Source organism: Herpailurus yagouaroundi, unplaced genomic scaffold (genome assembly GCF_014898765.1).
Source record: "Herpailurus yagouaroundi ecotype Mexico unplaced genomic scaffold, PumYag 166, whole genome shotgun sequence".
Classification (NCBI taxonomy): Eukaryota; Metazoa; Chordata; class Mammalia; order Carnivora; family Felidae; genus Herpailurus; species Herpailurus yagouaroundi.
This window is the reverse complement of record NW_024412407.1, coordinates 6,310,371-6,333,535: the sequence shown is the minus strand read 5'-3', so window position 1 is coordinate 6,333,535 and position 23,165 is coordinate 6,310,371. Positions and strand designations below refer to the sequence as shown.

At 40.0% G+C, this 23,165-nt stretch overlaps 1 protein-coding gene and 1 pseudogene across 1 annotated transcript; both read left to right on the top strand.

The window, feature by feature from the left end:
* The first annotated feature begins 731 nt into the window (after positions 1 to 731).
* On the top strand, positions 732 to 14,760 carry CUNH12orf54 (chromosome unknown C12orf54 homolog). The gene is made up of 5 exons (XM_040489064.1): positions 732 to 778; positions 2,787 to 2,811; positions 4,495 to 4,543; positions 13,039 to 13,323; positions 14,540 to 14,760. Exons 1-4 carry the CDS (start codon positions 752 to 754, stop codon positions 13,163 to 13,165), a joined length of 228 nt encoding a protein of 75 aa, XP_040344998.1. The 5' UTR covers positions 732 to 751; the 3' UTR covers positions 13,166 to 13,323; positions 14,540 to 14,760.
* A 2,942-nt stretch (positions 14,761 to 17,702) lies between these two features.
* LOC121039063 (glutamate dehydrogenase 1, mitochondrial-like) lies at positions 17,703 to 19,219 on the top strand (annotated as a pseudogene).
* The last annotated feature ends 3,946 nt before the right edge of the window (positions 19,220 to 23,165 follow it).

Sequence of the window (23,165 nt, the reverse complement as noted above, 5' to 3'; positions counted from 1 at the left end):
TGAGAACCAATACATAATTGGATACCTATGACATAAAAAAGGATATGATAAAACAAAGAGTGAACAAAGGTAGTAAGCTGGTAACTGGCATAGTCTACCCCACAGACTATCCAGCTTCCATATGCACCTGCACACACCTGTTGAAACTCCTGAATTTCAACAAAAACAACTCTATATTTCTACCAAACAAGACATAACTATCTGTCTCAAAGTCTTCATCCTTCTCCCAAAATGAGGCAACTCAGATTTCTAACAGTCATTCTATCCATCCATGGCTAGGTGTGAGGGTAGGTACATAGTCAGTTTTACAAGAACTGCCAAAGCTTTTTCCAAAGTGAATATACAATTCTACACTCCTTCCAACAATGTAGGAGAGTTCTGACTGCTCTGTATCTTCACCAATATTTGGTGTTGTCCTCCAATACAAATATGTGTTGACTTTAATAGCTATGCTTAGCTTCAGAACAAGGACCAATTAAACAAAGTATAATAGGTTTCACTTATATTCCTCTCACAACTCAGCCCTTTTTAAATAACTTCCTGCATTTCACCCATTTACCATATGGAGAAATGGTGGCCCAGATATATGTAGAGAAGTCAATGGGATCTATTGCTAAAGCTAGGAAGCCATGGTCTCTTGGCATTCACACCCTACAGCCTAATAGCTGGAAGATTCTATATATATAATCCCTTTGTAATAAAGTCTATAAATTAATTTTTTCACAAGTTTTGTGTCTTCTTTCAGGTACTAATGGCTTTTAGGGATATACAAAAAGAGGTGAGATTAAATTTCAATTTTCTAAATTCCCTGGCCACATCACTTTTCCCTTGCTCCCATGTTTTCCATACCCTACTGTGATGTTAACTCTGATCAAAGTTTAAGTTTCAGTCCTTTATCTAGTGAATTCTCCCTTTAAAGAGCAGCACTGGCTTGTCAGTTCAGGAAGCTAAGGGAAGAAGATGCCTAACAATCCCCTCGTGGAAATATGACAATAGAGAAAATTGTATCTACCAGAACTTCTCTGAGCAAGAATACTGTGTAATTATATGAAACACTGATAAATGACTGAGTTAGGAAGAGTCCCCAAGTGATGTGGTAAATTCCTTATTAGACAAGTATGTCTATTCACTGTAGGGAAGTGCAAATTAGAGGTCAGAGCTAAATGTCTCTGCTAAATAGAAACATTCCTCCTCCTCTGCTCTCCCTCCACATAGATTTCAGTCTTTTTCTATACAAATACTGATCAAATATTTTAAAAATATACTCAAACATGCACTGTCCCCAGCTTGCTCAAGGTGTTGATATATCTGGGTCCTATCAAGCCTGCTGTCCCGCCTTTTTTTTTTCTGTCTGTTACAGTGGACAACAATAGGCACTGTCTACACAATGACCTATCAGTAGACTATTTACATAGGTAAACACATAACTTAGGACAGGTACTAATATCATAAAACCAAAGCAAATGGGAAACTTCTACACAGATTCTTAACTTTTGTTCCTCTGAATAAAGACACAGTTTCATTAAAATTAGCATCTAAGTATAATATGAGCTTCCAGTGGTCTCAGAAACAGTAGCTCTCTCTTTCTAGTTGGCAAGAAGTCATGTATAAATTGATTGACAAAGCACTGAAAATAAACCTCTTCTAAATCACTATCTTCGCCTTAGAACTGAGCCCCTTCTATGGTCCCAGGAAGCTATGTCATTGTATCCTGCTGCTATGTCCAGGACTTACTCTAGGGAAAATTAGAGCAGTCTTTGCCTCCACCTGGCTGCAAGTAAAAGGCGGCATTAGGTAGAGATAAGAAACTTGATATTTTCACCCAAGTTTTACCTTAGGGTCAGGGTGCCTCTACCCTACCCAGAACTTTAGTCCCTTTAGGCCTGAGTCTCCTCCAGATAACGCTTGAATTAGTAAGAGGAGAAGCCTATCTATAAGTGAGACTTGTGTGTGTTGATTTCCATCCTCACAAGGCTTATATATTAAGTTAAAAGTCCCCTCTGATGTCCTCTATGCTGAAGCTCTCTTCTAGCGCTTCTTCATGGGATCCACCAGATAAATCCCTGTCTTCATAAATTCCCCCAGGCTGATACAAACAAACATACTCCTTACTTACAGACTTACTAAGAAAAATTTTTATACTTAAATACTGAGAGAAGAATGTCAAACAAAAGATAGCAGAGAGGTAGAATTAGAATGTACTTTCTTTTTGATTAGGCAAACCTTAGGACCCATGCTTAGAGCATCGTTAGGTAGAAAGATGATCTACCAGGCTCCTGTTTGTTCAGGGGTCCCAAAGTGTATCAGCAGCAGCTGTTCACTCTAGGATGGGTAAGAAGGATTTTTTTTTTTAAGGTCCATCATAGATGTTTAATAGTTCTCCTCAGAGAACCACTGGAGATGCAGAGAGGAGGGTAAAAGGGGGCCAGAAAAGGGAGAGCAAAAAAAAACATAAAAAAGTAAAAGAGAGTAATGAATTGTGTCTCCCACCCCTAAAGAGGCCACATCTTGTCCTATTTATTTATTCATCATTCAACAAACATTTATTGAGCATATGCTGTATGCAGGGCATTATATTAAGTGGTTTGGTGTGAGGGATATAAAAACAACACAAAATTCTGCTTTCAGGAAACTTAGAATTTAATTCCAATCCCTAAAAGCCCCTATTTTCCACATAGACATTCCTACATTTGACCAAGTAAGTGTACAGCTGGTACGCTGAAGTTTCAGAGGAGATGGATGGCCTCTAAGTCTCTGACTCTCTCTGAATTCTCATTATCTTTCAGCTGCAGGAAGATGCTCGGATTCGAGGTAAAAAAGCAGTATTTCAAGGTTTGGATAAGCCAAAAGTGGTGGGAGGGAACAAGAGGGAGTTCAACCCAAAGTTTCATCTTTCCTTTGGGTAAGAGCTGGAGTCGAGATCCTCCTTTCTTTTCCCCCTTCAGCCAAGTGGACATGGACTTTCCTTGAACTTGCAGGAGCACTGCTAGTCTCTCCTCTGTCCAGCCCAATTACCGAGATGGGCACAGAGGGATCCTTTTCTCCCATGGGATGACTGTTGAGGACCTGAGGATACTCTCAACCCTCAGTGAGACCTACCTCTTTTCAGCAGAGGAGGGGCAGCAAGCATAGAAGTCTGCTGTATGGGCTTACTAGGGCTGGCATAGGGCTTAAATAGTGGGGACATCAGAACAGAATGCTTATTCATGGTGGTCAAATTTTAGTTCTAAACTACAGTCCTATGCCCAGATGAAAATTTTAGTGTTACAGGAAAATATTCAAAACACCCAGAAGCCTAGAATTATAGCATAAAAGCCGTATCTGGAGTTTCTTCCTTCACCCATCCAAGAAGAAATTTATAAATCAGGGCTTTTCAAACTTTTGCATGTATACAAATCACCTGTATACCTTGTTAAAAAGCAGATTCTTATTCAGTAGGTCTAGCGTGAGCTTGAGATTCTGTATTTCTAAGAGAGTACCACATGACGCCAAAACTGCTGACTCGTGAACCAGACTTTGAGTATCAAGGATATAAATAACTGGGCCCAGTGAAATATCCTCCAATGTCAGAATGAAGTAAGATTTATTTCAGGGGTTTACAAGTCCCATCACTTCAAATATAGGTGGAGTAATCACGGGGAGGAGCAAATCAAAAGGAGATTCTGACTAGCCTAGGGGTCTTTCTGGGAATTAAAACTACTCTATGCTTTTCTAGACCCTCCCCAAAACAGAGCTCATTAACAGTCCGAAACTTCTTGAGAATCTTTAAATATAACAAGTCCAGAAAGAATTGTTCTGATCTTGCCCCAAGCGTGGTCAATCACCTCCATTCCAGAATGATAAGGAAATAGGGCCAGGCAGAATCCATCATGAGATATAGAGGAAAGTTCTTGGCTGCCAATCCCTAAGGGTCAACAGGTCAAAAGTGCCAAGTTTACCTCAGCTTAAAGGATACTCTCCTTTATCCAAGAAAGGCTGATTTTCAAAGAGGTCACTGCAGGACTCTGGGAATACCCACCTGATGACCCAGGATGTAACTGCTGCTGTTGTTAGTTTTCCTAAAAGGTGAGGGAGAGCAGGAGGGGGTGGGGGTGGGGAGAAGAGACTCAGAATAGGATAAGGAGAATTAAAGTCTCATTGTATCCATTTTCCATACAAAAAAAGTAGGTAAGAAGTGAGAAATCAAGGACCTGCTCTAGTGGCAGTGCCCAGGGACTGAGACATTTGGCTAACTCCTAATGCCCAGCACTGCTTAAACACAGAATCATGGTGGCCATGATTTGCTCTGCTTTGCAAATGACCATATGTCTGGTGCAAGCAACCAGGATGGCTGGTGCCATAATCTGCATCTGCCTCTCTTTAGTTTCCCCATAAGTTCCAACCTCTCCTTCTTTGGCTATACTCCAAACTAAGGATGTGAGCAGGGCTCAGGGCCCTTAGGGAGACATTTCTAGATCCTTATAACAAAATGACTCCTTTGTGTGTCCACCTCAGGGATGAGCAACTGCTCCATGATACCCAGGTCATTTGCATTTGGGACTGGGTAAGTAGCCCTCTTTTGATAATCCCCAATGGAAATGGTATCCACCCAGATATGGGTATAATGGCTAGGAATATAGCTGGCTCTGAGCCTTGAACTTTCAGATGCCTGTATTTCCAATATACATCTCTTCTAAGGGGGGAGGAAGTGGCCCCCCACTACTCAACTAATGGTTAACTACAGAACCAGGGGTTCTTCCTCCATCCTCATCCCCATCAGAAATCCCTGTAATCTCAGGATCAGTCCTGGACCTCACCATAATAGAAATGGGGAGATTCTCATCATTCAATTGAGGGAGTAAGGGAACATCAAAAGAATGTCAGATAAGAAAATAGAGTCATGAGAAAAGAATAAAAAATTATGGAGGTACAAGAAAGACTTAGAAGAAGAAAATTAAATTAATAAAAGTTTGAAAGTCCAATGCCCTAACATGGGGAGATGTCAATTTCTTTTCCAAAAGAAAAATACCAGGATTGCTCAGCTGGGAAGACGGCAGAGTAGGAGGACTCTAAGCTCACCTCATCCTATGGATACAACTAGATAACACTCACGTTAGCATAAATAAGCAGAAAGTGATCCAAAGCCTGACAGAACAAACTCCACAACTAAAGGTAGAGAAGAGGCCACATCAGGGCAGGCAGGAAGGGTAAAACATGGTTTGAGAGTGAAACAGACAATGGCTATCCAGGTGGGGAGAGAGCTGGTAGTGCAGAGAAGGGCAAAAACCAGACTTTCACACCAGAGAGCCTAAGAATGGGGAGGACAAATCCCCATAACATTTGCCTTTGAAAGCAAGAGGAGGTGAATTTCTTGAGTTCTTACAACCAGCGGGATTTAAAGCCTGGAATTTTAAAAATCAGCCAACTCAGGTCTGGCACAGCCCAGAGGGCATTAGGAAGCTGAGTCCCTAAAAAGATAGTACAGCAACAACCTGTGCAGATACAGCATAGAACCAGCAGTGTGAAAAATGCCAGGGCAGAAGAGAGAGAGTGATTTACTCATCTCAGAGCATGGCCTGGAGAGACAGAGAAAACAGAGAGACCCCTTCAGAAGCAAAAGAGCTGGCAGGCACCATTTCCCTCCTCGATACACCAGCATAAACAACGGCCACCTGTAGGAACCAGCATGGGTCAATACTCATTACCTAATTTGTTTGCACCAAGTCCCCCACCTACTTCACTTCAGCAGATCCACTCTTCCCAGTCACACTCCCATTGGTCCAGTAGCTCCAGGCCCCCTTCCCCAGAAGAACAGCACAGAATATCTCCCAACCTACACATTTTGAGGGACCTCAGTTCCATCGACAAAGCAGATCTCATTTCACAAGCATTTCACCACACATGTTAAAACGCACCCCACCCCCCACCACCCTGCTGGGGACCAAACATTGCCCACAGTAGGCAAAGAGAGCCTCTGCAGACAACCGGACTGAAGTAAAAAGAGGCCAAGACTTAACAGCAGGGCAAATGCAACACACATAGGAGACATTCCCTGAAATTCCAGGCCCTGAGGAACAGGGGACACTGCACTGCAGAGTTCTACAGGACCTCTTCTTCATAAGGCTACTATTAAGAGCAAGAGGTAGCTGACTTCTCTAACACACAGAAACAGGCACAGAGAGTTAGACAAAAGGAAGAGACAGAGAAACATGTCCCAAATGAATGAACAGGACCAAACCACAGCAAGAGACTTAGGGGAAACAGATATAAGTAATATGACTGATAGAGAATTTAAAGTAATGACCATGAAGATACTCACTGGACTTGAGAAAAAAGTACACAACATCAGTTAGACCCTTAACACAGAGATGATAAAAAAAAAAAAAAAAGAACCAATCAGAGATCCAGAACATAATAAATGAAATTAAAAATACACTTGAGAGAATAGCACACTAGATGAAGAAGAGGAACAAATTAATGACCTGGAAGACAGAGCAATGGAAAGTAACCTAGTTGAGCATAGGAGAAGAAAGTTATGCAAAATGAGAATAGTCTCAGAGAACTCAGAGACTCCATCAAACATAATAACATTTAGATTAGAGGGATCTCAGAAAAAGGTAGAAAAGGGGCAGAATTTTTTTTAAAAATAACAGGTGAAAATTTCCCTAATCTGGAGAAGGAAACAGATATCCAGATCCAGGAAACACAGAGATCCCCCAAAATATTCAATCCAAAGAGGTCCACACCAAAACAAATAGTAATTAAATGTTAAAGGTAGTTATATTTTTTTTTCTTTCAACGTTTTTTTTATTTATTTTGGGACAGAGACAGACAGAGCATGAACGGGGGAGGGGCAGAGAGAGAGGGAGACACAGAATCGGAAACAGGCTCCAAGCCATCAGCCCAGAGCCTGAGGCGGGGCTCGAACTCACGGACCGCGAGATCGTGACCTGGCTGAAGTCAGACGCTTAACCGACTGCGCCACCCAGGCGCCCCAAAAGGTAGTTATAAAGAAAAAAATATAAGCAACAAGACAAAAGACAGTTACATATAAGGAAAACCCCATAAGGCTATAAGCAGATTTTTCAGCAGATACCTTGTAAGCCAGAAGGGAGTGGTATGATCTATTCAAAGTGCTGGAAGGGAAAAATTTGCAGCCAAGAATATTCTAACCAGCAAGGCTATCATTCAGAATAGAAAGAAAGATAAAGAGTTTCTCAGACAAAAACTAAAGGAGTTCATGACCACTAAACTAGCCCTATGATAAATATTAAAGGGAGCTCTTTGAGTGGAAAAGAAAGACCATAAGTGAGAATATGAAAAGTAAAAAACACAAAAGCAGTGAAATATGTATTTCTGTAAAAATCAGTCAAGGGATTCATTAAAAAAAAAAAAACGAATGTAAAACATGACATATACCTAAAACATGGCAGTGGGGAAGAGTTAGAAAGATTTCAAACTTAAGCAAGAATCAATTTAATATAGACTGCTATATGCAGAAGATGTTATATACAAACCTACTGGTAACCACAAATCAAAAACCAAGAATAGGTAAGCAAAGAATAAAGAGAAAGGAATCTAAGTATATCACTAAAGAAAGTCAACAAACCATGAAAAAAAGCAAGAGAAGAAGGATCAGAGTAAATCTATAGAAACAACCAAAAAACAAGTAACAAAATGGCCACAAATACATATCTTCAATAATTACATTGAATGTAAATAGACTAAAGGCTCAAATCAAAAGACATATGGTGACAGATAAAAAAAAAAACAAGACCCATCGATATGCTACCTACAAGAGACTCATTTCAGACCAAAAGACACCTGCAGATTGAAATAAGGGGATGGAGAAACATTTATTATACAAATGGAAGTGAAAAGAAAGCTTGGGTAGAAATACTTACACTGGAAAAACTAGATTTTAAAACAAAAACTGTAATATGAGACAAAGAAAGACACTATATAATAAAAAGGGGAGAATCTAACTAGAAGATACAACAATTATAATACTTATGCACCCCACATGAAAACACCCAAATACATAAAACAGTTAATAACAAACATAAAGGGAAATAATCAATAGTAATACAATAATAATAGGGGACTTTAACACCCCACTTACACTGATGGATAGATCATCCAAACAGAACAGCAACAAAAAAAAAACAGTGGACTTGAATGACACACTGGACCAGATAAATTTAACAGACATATTGAGAACATTTCTTCTGAAAACAGCAGAATATGCATTCTTTTCAAGTTCATACAGAACATTCTCCAGAACACATCACATATTAGGCCACAAAACAAGTCTCAACAAATTCAAAATGATCAAAGTCATACCATGCATCTTGTCTGATCACAATGCTAAGAAACTAGAAATAAACCACAAGAAAAAATCTGGAAGGACTACAAAAACATGTACATTAAACAACATGCTACTAAATAATGAATGAGTTAACCAAGAAATAAAGAATAAATGCAAAAGTAAATAGAAACAAATGAAAATGAAGACACAACAGTCCAAAACCTCTGGGATGCAGCAGAAGTGGTTCAAAAGAGGGAAGTTTACAGCAGTACAGGTCTACCTCAAGAAGCAAGAAAAATCACAAATAAACAACCTAACCTTACACCTAAAGAAGCTAGAACAAGAACAACAAGTAAAACCTAAAAACAGCAGAAGGAAAGAAATAATAAAGATCAGAGGAGAAATAAATGAAATAGAAACTAAAAAAAAAAAAAAAAATACAACAGATCAATGAAACCCAAGAGCTCATTCTTGGAAAAGATCAACAAAATGGATAAACTTCTAACCAGACTCATCAAAAAAAGAGAGAGGACCTAAACAAACAAAATCACTAATGAAAGAGGAGAAATAACAGCCAACACCACAGAAATACAAAAATTATAACATAATATTAGGAAAACCTACATGCCAAGAAATTGGACAACTTAGAAGAAATGGATAAATTCCTAGAAACACATAATGTACCAAAACTAAAGCAGGAAGAAATGCAAAATTTGAACAAATTACCAGCAATGAAATTGAATCAGTAATCAAAAAACTCCCAAAAAAAACAAAATTCCAGGAACAAATGGCTTCATGGGTGAATTCTACCAACCATTTAAAGAAGATGTAATACCTATTCTCGAACTATTCCAAAAAAAAAGAAGACAAAGGAAAACTTCCAAATTCATTCCAAGAAGTCTATTATCACCCTAATACCAAAATCAGATAAAGACACCATGAAAAAAGAAAAATACATGCAAACATCTCTCACAAATATAGATGTAAAAATCCTCAAAATATTAGCAAACTGAATCCAAAACTATATTTTAAAAAATCACACACCATGATCAAGTGGGATTTATTCCCAACATGCAAGGTTGTTTCAATATTCACAAAACCACCAACATGATATGTCACATCATTAAGAAAGGATAAAAATCAAATGATGATTTTGACAGATGCAGAAAAAGCATGTCACAAAGGATAACATCCATTCATGATAAAAAACCCTCAGCAAAACAGGTCTAGAGGGAACATACCTCAACATAATAAAGGCCTCATATGAAAAACCTTCAGGAATATCAACCTAATGGTGATAAAACTGAGAGCTTTTCCCTTAAGGTCTAGAACAAGATAAAAATATCCACTCTTACCACTGATATTCAACATAGTATTAGAAGTCCTAGCCACAGCAATTAGACAACATAAAGAAATAAAAGGCATCCAAAGTGGTAAGGAAGAAGTAAAGTTCTCATTATTTGTAGATGACATGATACTGTAGAGAAAGAACCCTTTCTCCACCAAAAAAACTACAATTGATAGCTCAGGTCGCAGGACTTTACTAAAGACTAAAGTCTCCACCAAAAAAACCAGAATTGATAGCTCAGTAAAGTCGCAGGACATAAAATCAATGTACAGAAATCTGTTGCATTCCTATATACTCATAACGAAGCAGCAGAAAGAGAAATTAAGAAAGTCCCATTTACAATGGCACCAAAAATATGTAGGAATAAACTTAACCAAAGAGGCGAAAGACTTGTACTCTGAAAACTATAAAACACTGATGAAAGAAATTCAAAATGACACAAAGAAGTGGAAAGACATTCCATGCTAATGTATTGGAAGAATGAATATTATTAAAATGTCTATACTACCCCAAGCAATCTACACATTTAATGCAATGCCTATCAAAATGCCAACAGCATTTTTCACAGAAATAGAACAATCCTAAAATGTGTATGGAACCACAAAAGACTCCAACTAGCCAAAGCAATCTGGAAAAAGAAAAGCTGGAAGCATCACAATTCCAGACTTTTAAGTTATATTACAAAGATGCAGTAATCAAAATAGCATGGTACTGACACAAAAATAGACACATATCAATAAAAGAGAATAGAAGCCCCAGAAATAAACCCACAATTATACGGGCAATTAATCTTCAACAAAGGAGGAATGAATATACATGGGAAAAAAATCTCTTCAACAAATGGTGTTAGGAAAACTGGACAGCTACAATGCACAAGAATGAAACTGGACCACTTTCTTTCACACTACACAAAAATAAACTCAAAATGAATTAAAGACCTAAACATGAGACTTGAAACCATAAAAATCCTTGAAGAGAGCAAAGGCAGTAACTTCTCTGACATTGGGCATAGCAACAGTTTTCTAGATATGTCTCCTAAGGCAAGAGAAATAAAAGCAAAAATAAATTATTGGGACTACATCAAAATAAAAAGTTTCTGCAGTGAAGGAAATAATGAAACTAAAAGGCAAGCTATGGAATGGAGAAGATATTTGTAAATGATATATCCAATAAAGGATTAGTATCTAAAATATATAAAGAACTTACACAACTCAACACCAAAAAACAAACAATCCAATTTAAAAATGGGCAGGGGCACCTGGGTGTCTCAGTCAGTTAAGCAGCTGACTTCAGCTCAAGTCATGCTCTCGTGGTTCGTGGGTTCAAGCCCCTTGTTGGCTCTGTGCTGACAGCTCAGAGCTTGGAGCCTGCTTCAGATTCTGTGTCTCCCTCTCTCTCTCACACACTCTCTCTCAGTCTCTCAAGAATAAATAAATGTTAAAAAAAAAAATTTTAAATGGGCAGAAGACACGAACAGACATTTTTCCAAAGAAGACATACAGATGGCATACAGACACATGAAAAGACGCTCAACCTCACTCATCATCAGGGAAATGTCAATCAAAACTACAATGAGGGGTGCCTGGGTGACTCAGTTCGTTAAGCGGCTGACTTCAGCTCAGGTCATGATCTAGCAGTTCACGAGTTCAAGCCTCTCATCAGGCTCTATGGTAATAGCTCAGAGCCTGGAGCCTGCTTCAGATTCTGTTTCTCCCTCTCTCTCTACCCCTCCCCCACTCACACTCTGTCTCTCTCTTTCTCTTAAAAACAATTTTTTTTAATTTTTTTAAAAACTACAATGAGATATCACCTCACACCCATCAGAATGGCTAAAATCAACAACACAAGAAACCACAGGCAAGGATGTGGAGAAAAGGGAACCCTCTTGCACTCTTGGTGGGAATGAAAACTGGTACAAGCCACTGTGGAAAACAGTATGGAATTTCCTCAAAAAGTTAGAAATATAAGTCCTACATGATCCAGTGATAACACTACTGGGTATTTACCTAAAAAATGGAAAAATACTAATTCAAAGGTTACATGCATCCCTATGTTTATTGCAACATTATTTACAATAGCCTAACTATAGCAGCAGTCCAAGTGTCCACTGACGAATGAATAAAGAATTCAGCTATAAAAAAGAATGAAATCTTGCCATTTGCAACACCATGGATGGAGCTAGAAAGTATAATGTTAAGTGAAATAACTCAGAGAAAGACAAATACCATATGATTTCACTCCTATGTGCAATTTAAGAAACAAAACAAACAAGCAAAGGAAGGAAAAAGACAAACCAAGAATCAGACTCTTAGCTATAGAGAACATACTGATGGTTACCAGAGGGGCAGTGGAGGGGGGGGAATGGGTGAAACAGGTGATGGGGATTAAAGACTACACTTATCTTGATTAAAAAAAAAAAAACAGAAAAGAACAGGTTGGCTCAGTTCATTAAGCATCCAACTTCGGCTCACGTCAGGATCTCGTGGTTTGTGAGTTCAAGCACCTCATCGGGCTCTGTGTCGATTACTCAGAGCCTGGAGCCTGTTTCAGATTCTGTATCTCCCTCTCTCTGCCCCTCCACCCCCAAATAAATAAACATTTTTAAAAAACATTAAAAATAAATTAAAATAAATTTTTTAAAAAACGGAAAAGAACAAAAAAAGACTAGGGAAAAAAAGATCAGGCTACAACACCAGAGATTTAATTTGGACATTAGGGATAACTTTCCAATAATGACAACTAAGAAACAAGAGGACTGGGTGGTCAAGAAAGATGGCAGCATCATGTTCTGCAGAGGACTTCAGAGATACTTTTTTAAAAGTCAGTTTGATATATTTCAGATACAGTCCTTCCTGAACCAGGAAATGAAGGCGAACTCCCTGACCCTGTTTGAACCAAATTTGATCCTTTCTCAGACAGCTGGCTCTAGTGAAATAAAAACCATAAGAGACAGATCATTGTACTTAAATTGATCAGTGCTAAAACCATGAAAGGAATAACTGACCGGTAATCTCATCTTTACATACATTTTAAGTGTAATTACTGTAAACTTTTATAACGAGAAGCACTTTTGTTTGGTAAAAACCACATTGGACCTATGATTTTACTTAATTTTAATATTCCTCTGAGGCAAGCATGAGGAACTATCCTGACTTTCCTGATGAGGACACAAGCTCTCATAAGCTATGACACTACATCTCCTAAGACCTAGCAAGGGCTATTCCCTGTGGGCCACATGATCACCAGAGAATTGCAACTCCCAGAGCTAGTGATTCCCATTCCTGGTGGAATGTGATGAGAAAATCCTTCAGGACAGTGAAAACCAGGACAGCGGGGAGGGGTGGATGAGATCACTCGCCGCCATATATTCACAATCACAACCTTCTCTTATTGGGTACAAAAGCATCAGGCCTCCAGATTCTGGGATGACCCTAAATTTGGGAAGCACTGGAGAACAGCCATCAAGGGCCCAGGCCCACAACCTAAGAAGACAGTTCTCTGATCAATCAGCTTGCTACCCTGGACCCTAACCCTACAATCAAGAAAAGAAGGTCTCTCTTCTGCTTCTGCCAGGTTTCACCCACATGGCCTTTCCCCTGAGGTCTCCCCTGCCCATCCTTCTATAGTCAAGAAACCACGCCTCATGGGTCCTCACTAGAACATGAGAGAGCAGCGCCAAACCAAGCAGGTATGCTCCAACCCAAGGGACAAGGAGTTGGGGTGCCTGGGTGGCTCAGTTGGCTAAGTGTCCAACTTCGGCTCAGGTCATGATCTCACAGTTCGTGAGTCCAAGCCCCGTATCAAGCTCTGTGCTGACAGCTCAGAGCCTGGAGCCTGCTTCAGATTCTGCGTCTCCCTCTCTTCCATTTCCCCACTCACTCCTCTCTCTCTCTCTCTCTCAAAAATAAACATTTAAAAAAATTAAAAAATAAAAGGGACAAGGAGTAAGAGAATGGAAGCCTGAGGGCAGGGCCAAGCCATGACTTCTTGGTCTCTTTGAACAATACAAAGAGCCAAAGTATGTCAGGTGTGGATGGTTCCATATAGAGAAAATCATGGAGAAACAAGCATAGGATAAAGAGATAGAAAGGTAGGAGAGCTTAAACACAAACTAAGAAATGTGAGGCCCATTATTCCTTTCTGAAAAGTGCTCCAGAAACTTGCATTACCGTGAGGGCTTAATTCAGACTCAAGAGTTAAACACAGTAGGCCCACAATAGACTCCATTGTCAAGATACTCATCAATAAAGTACTTGAGTATGCTGCCCTCAAAGGCACTGCTTGAGTGACAGGTCATTTTCTCAACCTTTTTAAGTTCCCTACTCCCTAGTTTCATCTGACCCCTAATATCATATGGAGAAGAAGACTGTCTCAGATGTTCACCTGTGGCATATACAGTGCTAGCCACATTCTCTATATGGTCCGATCTATGACTTACTGGGAATTCCTTTTAAGACAGAATCTGAGTGATGGGTGATGAAGAAAAGTGGGCATATCTGCATATGTCTAAGTATAGTAACTGTGTATTTTCTTGAGTAGTCCCCTTTCAAATACTTTATCCCATATTTATCCCCCATAGCAGCAAAATACACAAAATTTTCCAATATTTTGGCAATAAGATTACATCTTTGTGAAAGAACACATACACTGACAAAACCTCTGTCATCAGTCAAAACTCAATTTGGTTCAGAAATTAAGGCAGGGAGCTTCCTTTCTCTTCAGTACCACGTGGGCAGCAATGTAGGATAGCAAAGAATGAACACTGCATAGAAAGATGGTATACAACCAGTGGATCTCCTCCCTTACTTCATGTTAGATATCCTGGGATAGGATCATGAATGCAGTGCCACCTGCTTAGTGAACCAAATCTCTTTTATTTCCATTCATATGACAATGACATCTAGGGCACAGCTTAGGTTGCCTGAAAAAAAGAGAAGTTACTCGGCAGACATCACCCCTAACCCAGAAGAGAAACTGACCCTCATGGACAAAGATACCATGATCTTCGGCCGCACCTGGTAACTTGGAAATTGAATGAGACCCAAGCACATCACAACTGCCAAGCAAAGAAACCAGCAAACAAACAACCAGTAAAATAAATGTGATATAAAAGGCACTCACTTTATCAGTTCTTACTGGGTAGTGGAATATAGTGATCAGATGTCCAAGTGTGGTTCATAGAACAGCACTGTAGATTAGAAGAAAATATGAATTATAAGGTCACAAACCCACTTCGACTTTGACGGAGTTATTCTTTTTTATGGACCTCAGTTTCCTCCCCTGTAAATAATGCAGCATAACTGGACACTACTGAAGGCCCCTTTCGTTTTTAATATCCTGTGATCTAGATGGTCTCACAGTCTACAATTCCAACATAGCTATTCTCCAGACTTGAAAAGCCATCTCATCCAAAAATATTTCCTACAAGGAAGGAATATTTAGGATTTCATCAAAGGTGGTGGCCTTTGAACATACAAATGCACATATTACATGACAGAAAATGTAGAGTTTTTTAACTCTTTCCTTCCTAAACAAAATCTAAACAAATGAACATAACATACTAAAAATTATACAACATAGCATTAACCCAGGACTTAAAATTTGTCATAACATCAGTAAAATAATAAGCAGAACACATTATAGCAACAAAACAAGTATTTAAAAAACATCAGGGGCACCTGGGTGGCTCAGTCAGTTAAGCACCTGACTTCCCCTCTGGAAAATAGAGATTCCTCAAAAAATTAAAAATAGGGGTGCCTGGGTGGTTCAGTCAAACACCTGACTCTTGATTTCAGTTCAGGTCATGATCTCATGGTTCATGAGTTTGAGCCCTGAATCAGGCTCTGCACTGACAGTGTGGAGCTTGTTTGAGATTCCCTCTCTCCCTCTCTCTCTCTCTCTCTGCCCTTTCCCTGGTCATGCTCTCTCAAAATAAATAAACGTTTTTAAAAATTAAAAATCAAACTACCCTACAACCCAGCAATTGCACCACTAGATATTTATCCAAAGGATACAAAAATGCCGATTCAAAGGGGCACATGCACCCCAATGTTTATAGCAGCATTATCAACAATAACCAAATTATGGAAAGAGCCCAAATGTCCATCGACTGGTGAATGGATAAAGATGTGATGTATATATGTATGTATGTATGTATGTGTATATATATATATATACACACACACACACACACACACACACACACACATACATATAATGGAATACTACTCGGTGATGAAAAATAATGAAATCTTGCCATTTGCAACAACGTGGATAGAACCAGAGTATATTATGCCCAGCAAAGTAAGTCAGAGAAAGACACATATGATTTCACTCCTATGTGGAATTTGAGAAACACAACAGATGAACACAGGGGAAGGGAAGGAAAAATAAGAAAGAGGAAGCAAACCATAAGAGACTCTTAAATACAGAGAACAAATTGAGGGTTGTTGGAGGGGAGGTGGGTAGGGGGATGGGTTAAATGGGTGATGGGCATTAAGGCAGGCACTTGAGATGAGAAGTTGGGTGTCATATAGAAGAGATAAATCACAGAGTTCTGCTCCTAAACCCAAGACTACACAGTACGTTAACTAACCTGAATTTAAAAAAATAAATAAATAAACAGCAAAACGGGCACATTATGGTGATACAGAGGTGTTAATTACAGGAAGTAGCTACCGTCCTTAGGGCTAGGGGAAAAAGATGAAGTTGGACTGCCAGCCACTACAAGCCTGCAAGAGATTCTCTGTGAGCTGGGACTCACTTCCCTGAAGAGGCGTGCTGCCTGTCCGTGCTGCTGTCTCAGGAGTTCAGAGGAGGGAGCCTGTGGAGCTCAGAAGGGGAACTTTCTTGCTGAGAGGGCATAAGGAGATCAGTTCTGGGAGTGCCAAGAAAAAGCTGGAAAGTGGAAGCCCAGCTATTGCTGGGCTGCTAACAGAAACAGCAAGCAGTCTCCCGTTAGTGCCGGAACCTAAGAGAAGTCTTGTCAAATACGCTTTCCAGAACCCGGACTGCACACAATGGTGGGTCTGAAGATGAGAGTTGCCTAATAACTACTATGAACCTCCAGCAGGATAAACGCAAAAGAAACCACACCTCAGCACTGCATAATAAACTACTGAAAACCCAAGACAAAGAAAATTCTCAAAACAGACGGAGACCAAGGACAAATACCTTTAAACAGCACCACCTTTAGGCCCAGGCAACTGTGGCCCGGGGCCTGGAGTTAGAGGTTCCTGTTTGGCTTCCTTCCCACCCGTCACCCTCCACAGGGTGAGGGTCCTGCAGAGTCCCGCAGCCAGCACACTGTGGAACTCAGGCTCCAAACAGAACTCTGGGCCCTCAGAATCCCCTGCCCGCACAGCCTCAGGTCCACCTCCAGCGCTCGCAGCCCTCTTTGCACCGCAGGGCGCGCCCCAGGCCTGAGCGCCCGGAGCTCTACGGTGCGGGCTGAATTCCTTAAGCATGCAGACCCCCCACCTCCATTCAGGGACGACCCAAGGGTGGGGAAAGAAAGGCACCTGGGTTAATGGCCTCCATTTTTTGGTCAGGGCGGGCCTACCTCGCAAAGAACCATCAGGTGCAGCCGACTCCTCCCAGTCAGGCGGTGGGCGGCGCGAGGGAAGGAGACTGCTGGGAAGGCGGGAAGTTTAAAAGGCCACTCCCCCCAACCCCGCCCCCCGGCCTCCAAGAGCTCGTGCCGCCCTACCAAGAAACGCGGCAGCTGCGCTGGCCTGCGCAGCCCCCCGGCCACGTGACAACATGGAGGCAGCGGGCTGTGAGGACAGCCCCTACCTCTTCAAGGTGGTGAGAAGCCTCTGCGACCGTGAGGCCGGCATCCCGGAGGACGGGCTGGCGGCACACATCCAGAACCAGGGGAGTGAGGAGAAGAAGCTGCACCCCAGGTGTGTGGCATCCTGCGAATCGTGAAGCCCTGCAACCATGTGCTCAGCCTGCCGGTCCCCATCCCGAAAGACAACGGCTCCCCAGAGGTCATCTGGGGCTATGGGGCCAGCACAGCCGGCACTGCACGCTCCCGTTACAACCAAGGTGTGAATCTAGGGAAGATAAAAGTTTTGGTTTCCCTTATGACCTCTAAATGTGCTGGGGTTGATGTGCCATTTGGAGATGCTAACGCTGGTGTTAAGATTAATCCCCAAAACTACACCAGTAAGGAAGTGGGGAAAGATTACAAGGGGGTTCACCGTGGAACTAACAAAACCGGGCTTTATTGGTCCTGGAATTGATGTGCTTTCCTCAGACATAGGCAATGTGAGTGAGAGATGTCCTAGATTGCTGACACCTATGCCAGCATCATAGGGCTTGCATAGAGCATGCAAATTAACGCACATGCCTGCTATCCTGGTAAATCCATCAGTTGGGGTCTCAACCGCTGACATCTCCGCTACTGGCCAGTGTTTTACATGAATTGAAAACTTCCTCAGTGAAGCTTCTTTCATGAGCATTTTTGGAATGACACCAGGGTTTGGAAAGAAAACATTTCTTATTTAGGGCTTTGGCAATTTTGCACTCTATAGTTACATTATTTTGCTAAATGTGTTGGTGTTGGTGAATCTAATGGGAGAATATGGAATTCAGATGGCATTGACCAAAAGGAACTAGAAGACTTGAAATTGCAACATGAATCGGAGCACCTGGGTGGGCTCAGTCAGTTAAGCATGAGACTCTTGGTTTCTGCTCAGGACATGATCTCACAGTTTGTGAGCTCAAGCCTCACATCAGACTCTGTGCTGGCAGTGCTGGCAGTGTGGAGCCTGCTTGGGATTCTCTCTCCCTCTCTCTCTGTCCCTCCCTACTCACTCTCTCTCAAAACAAATAAATAAGCTTAATTTTTTAAAAAAATAAAATCGCAACATGAATCAATTCTGGGTTTCTCCAAGGCAAAGCCCTAGGAAGTATCTTGCCAGCAAACTGGCATACTTATTCCTACTGCCAATGAAAAGCAGGTAACCAAGGCCAGTGCACCCAGAATGAAAGCCAAGATCATTGCTGATGCTTCCAATGAACCAACAACTCCAGGAGCTTGTAAGATTTTTCTGAAGAGGAACATTACGGTCATTCCTGATTTATACTTGAATGTTGAAGGAGTGACAGTGTCTTACTTTGAGTGACTAAAGAATGTAAATCATGGGGCACCTGGATGGCTCAGTTGGTTCACCCATCTGACTCTTGATTTCAGCTCAGGTCATGATCCCAGGCTTGTGAAACTGAGTCCCTCACCAGGCTCCATGCTGAATATGGAGTCAGCTTGTTTCTGTGTGTGTGTAGTCAGCTATGGCTCTTTGACCTTAAATATGAAAGAGATTCTACCTACTGCTTTTTCATGTCTATTCTAGATAGTTTAGAAAGAAAATGTAGAAAGCACCATCAAACTTTTCCTATTATATCCACAGCAGGGTTCCAAAACAGAGTATCTGAGAAAAGACATTGTACATTCTGGTTTACCTTACACTGGGGAGTTTTCTGCCAGGCAAATCATGTACGCAGCTGCAAAGTATAACCTGGGATTGAACCTGAAAACAACTGCCTATCTCAGCACCATTGAGAAAGTCCTGAGGGTGTAGCTGGTTTGACCTTCAAATAAATGGAACATAGCTGACTACTTCACTACCCTCTTTAACTGTAACTTCTGCAAACCTATCACATGTTTACATATAACCACAAAAAGATTTTTCTCTTAAGAACATCATTCTTAATAAGTCAGTCCAAATCACAACAAGAAGCTAAGAGATGATAGAAGATACATGTAAATTGTGTGGAAGGGAAATACGGAGAAGTGAGCAAATTGCTTCATGAGATGGAAGAATGGAAAAGAGCAATATTCTAAAATAAATCTATTCTTTTAAAAATGTTATTTTAGGGGCGCCTGGGTGGCTCAGTCGGTTGAGCATCCAGCTTCGGCTCAGGTCATGATCTCGCAGTCCGTGAGTTCGAGCCTCATGTCGGGCTCTGTGCTGACAGCTCAGACCCTGGAGCCTGCTTCAGATTCTGTGTCTCCCTCTCTCTCTGCCCCTCCCCGGTTCATGCTCTGTCTCTGTCTCAAAAATAAAATAAATGTTAAAAAATGTAATTTTAAACAGAGATGTGTAATTAAGTTAATGCATTACATATTTAAGTAGGAAAAAAAATAAGTCAGTCCAAATCAGCCCTTTAAAAAGGAAGAAATTAAGGGTGAGAGATCACAGACACATTGATGAGTGTGAAAGTAGAAATTGCCTGTGCCAGAGGGCCACTTGGGATAATTTGCCTTTAAATCAAAAGCCTTTTCATCTAGCTATATGCTCCCAGCTCACAGTTTGTTCCCAACATGTTAATTACCTTTTGTTTCAGCTGAGCAATCAGTTGTTTGCCTAATTTTACTCTGGCCAAGTCTGAGATGGAACATGCTATAATTTTGATGCATTTAAAAAGTGGGTGTGTGGCATTTTCAGAAGGTAGTATTGTCCTAAAATTAGTTATTATTTCACATCAGCAAAATAGCTCGATTTTATAGGTTACAAACAAAAATAAAAGCTGTTTCTTCTATGCATTTTATTCTCTTAGGAAGACACAAGTACATGCTGCTGTAATAAAATTGCCTTTAATCATTTAACAAGCCTAACTTTGACTCAAACAGTAAGTGCTTACAAACATAAGTTTAAAAATCTAGTATTTTATGATATAAAACAGCATTACTTATAGCTCATCAGTTCTGTATTGTCCAGCAAAAATAAACAGCCAGATGGAGAACTATTATCTTCAAAACTACAGATGATGGAGGCTATTTTTATTGTAGCTATCTGAATTTGCTAAATATAATTATGACATGTAGTCCAAATAATGCAGTGACCTGCTTACCATGTTAATTTTTCATTTCTTTAGGGATCCATTGCTGAGTAATTGAACAATAATTCAAGTGGAGTAGCCCAGAAAAAATCTACTTGGTCTGCCTGTCTGGAATCTGGCTAACAATTTAAGCATTACTTGATTTTGTGTCTCTTTTCTTTTAGGAGGCTTCATATGCACACAAGCTTAATTAACAAAGTGGGACTTAAAACATTGGATTGAGTGTTTTGTTTAGGACTTTTTTGGCCAGGACCTTTTGAACAGTGGTATACCAATGAAATACTAGACATTATGTATGTAATGAATGAGCCCTTTTTTAAAAACAATAAAACTCTCAGAAATTTCTAATTATTTTGTAACTTCATGACTTAACCTGGTAATAAAAACAGTTATTAAAAGTCTGCCTTTTAATGTTTATTTATTTTTGAGACAGAGAGAGACAGAGCATGAATGGGGGAGGGGCAGAGAGAGAGGGAGACACAGAATCGGAAGCAGGCTCCAGGCTCTGAGCCATCAGCCCAGAGCCTGATGCGGGGCTCGAACTCAAGAACCGTGAGATCGTGACCTGAGCTGAAGTCGGACGCTCAACTGACTGAGCCACCCAAGCGCCCCAAAAGTCTGCCTTTTAAAAATAATTGAAAGGGAAATACTTTCAGACAAATGACAGCTAAGGACAGCACCAGTATACATTTACAACAGAAATACTGAAAGGATTTCCTTTTATAGAGGCAATATGTTCCTAAATGGAAACATTGAAATAGAGGAGTGGATTAAGACCTACTGAAAGTTTGAACATGTGAGTAAGTTTGCATGACTATTGAACTGTATAGCAACAATAATGTCTTGATGATTATACACATACATACATATATGTACATGTACTCACACACATATAATCAAAATACATTTCAATAACAGCACAAAAAGTTGGAGATGGGTAAAACAGGTTAAAACTGTTCAATGATCCTTATATTGTCCAGGAAGTGGTAAAAGTACTAATTTATAGGATACATTTGGTAACATCCAGGGTAACAACTAAAACAAGAGTAAAAGATTGCCTCCTAATAGAAAGGAAACAATGGAGTGATAAAATAAAGGGGGGGGGGTAATCCAAAAGAAGGCAAGAAAAGAGAGAAAAAGTAATATAGAGCAGGTGTGACAGTGGTGAGGTAGGAAGTTAAATTGAATTACATGAGTAATTATGATAAATGTAAATGGACTAAATTCTCTGACTAAAAGAGTTTATCAACTAAATGCTACCTAAAAGAGTTGCACATTAACTATCAGGTACAGAAAGTTGAGAATAAAAGGGTGGAAGATGCTGCATCTTATAAATGATTAAAAAAAAAAAAAAAGCTTATAAGGTGGCAATAGGAACCTCGTCAAAACCTCTCCTTTATCCATTCCCAGAGAGAGATGTGAGAGTTGGGGAGGTAAATCATCATAAGATTATTATAGGGTGGCACTTATAATCGATTCTACTTTCGATGTGTGAGGCAAGATCAATATTCAACCAAGACGTGCCTTAGGAATAAATACAGTCTAATTCAAAAGAATAGTAGATAGATTATTTTGAGAAGCTACGTCCCCTTTACCTCAAACATGCAAATGTAGTCCAGGGCCTGGGACGTTGGAGCTGATAACAACAACAACGACAACAACAAAAAACTTTCCAATGTGCAGAAATCTCTTTAAAAGGGTTCTACATTTACCACTCTTCATTTTCTTGTGAGGCATACATTCACCCAATTGAGCTAGGAATCTCTTTATGATCTTACCATGTCTTTAACAAAAATATTTAAATTTCCCATTCTAGTTCAATTAAGTCACTACTCCATAGGTGTTAAGTGTTCTTTTGACCCATTTTTGTGTAAGAGTCATATTCAAATGTGTTCCTTGATCCAATGAGGTGTAGGTTATGGCTCCAAATTGACATAAAATGCCTATTTCCATGACCTTAATGGTGTTTTAGCTGCTATTTCTGTTAAAGAGTAAGAAATAGTTATTTTTGTTAAAAATCCTTTTGAATTCTTCAGAAATATTAGCAGTGACCTTCTGTCATTCACCTGTCAGCTTTGAGTCAGTCTTGTTATTGGGGATTTTCCCAAGGCCAATTTCAGATAGTTTATCTATTGTTAACATTCAGTAAATTATATTTGTAACTTCCACATTAGTGACTCTGCTATATGACAGTGGAATATGTTTTTGTAAACTCATTGTTGTATGACTTGGACATGACCATGCCTCATTTCATGTATCCAAGTGACTACCTGCAGGCAGTGGACCAAGGCATCATCTTGGCATTCCAATTCTCCTCTGAAAGAAAAATTGGGTTCTTTTGGTGAGCATCAATATGATCTACTTTAATTTTCTTTCTGAAATTCCACAGACCTTCCACAGTTGTGTTCTTCACAGATGGTACTCTTTATTGCTCATCCATTAAACATTTATTAGCTATACCCTTGGGCCATTGGCTATGGACGAAGAGCTTGTGCTACCCACACTTTTTTACATAGCATTTTATGTCAGGACTGTGATCTAGAGCAATATTCAGTTCTTTTTATATTGCTCTATGCACTGCTTTCAGTTCATCCCATTGTGCAGAATTACCTTTACCTTTTTCTTTCTTCTTTAAATTTATTTTAATTCTAGAATAGTTAATATACACTGTTACATTAGTTTCAG

Excerpts from the sequence above, each read along its gene's own strand:
- CUNH12orf54 (XM_040489064.1), top strand. The coding sequence starts at position 752 with ATGGCTTTTAGGGATATACAAAAAGAG. Across the intron at positions 2,812-4,494 it reads GGAAGATGCTCGGATTCGAG|GGATGAGCAACTGCTCCATG; the intron begins GTAAAAAAGCAG and ends TGTCCACCTCAG. Across the intron at positions 4,544-13,038 it reads TCATTTGCATTTGGGACTGG|CATCAGGCCTCCAGATTCTG; the intron begins GTAAGTAGCCCT and ends TGGGTACAAAAG.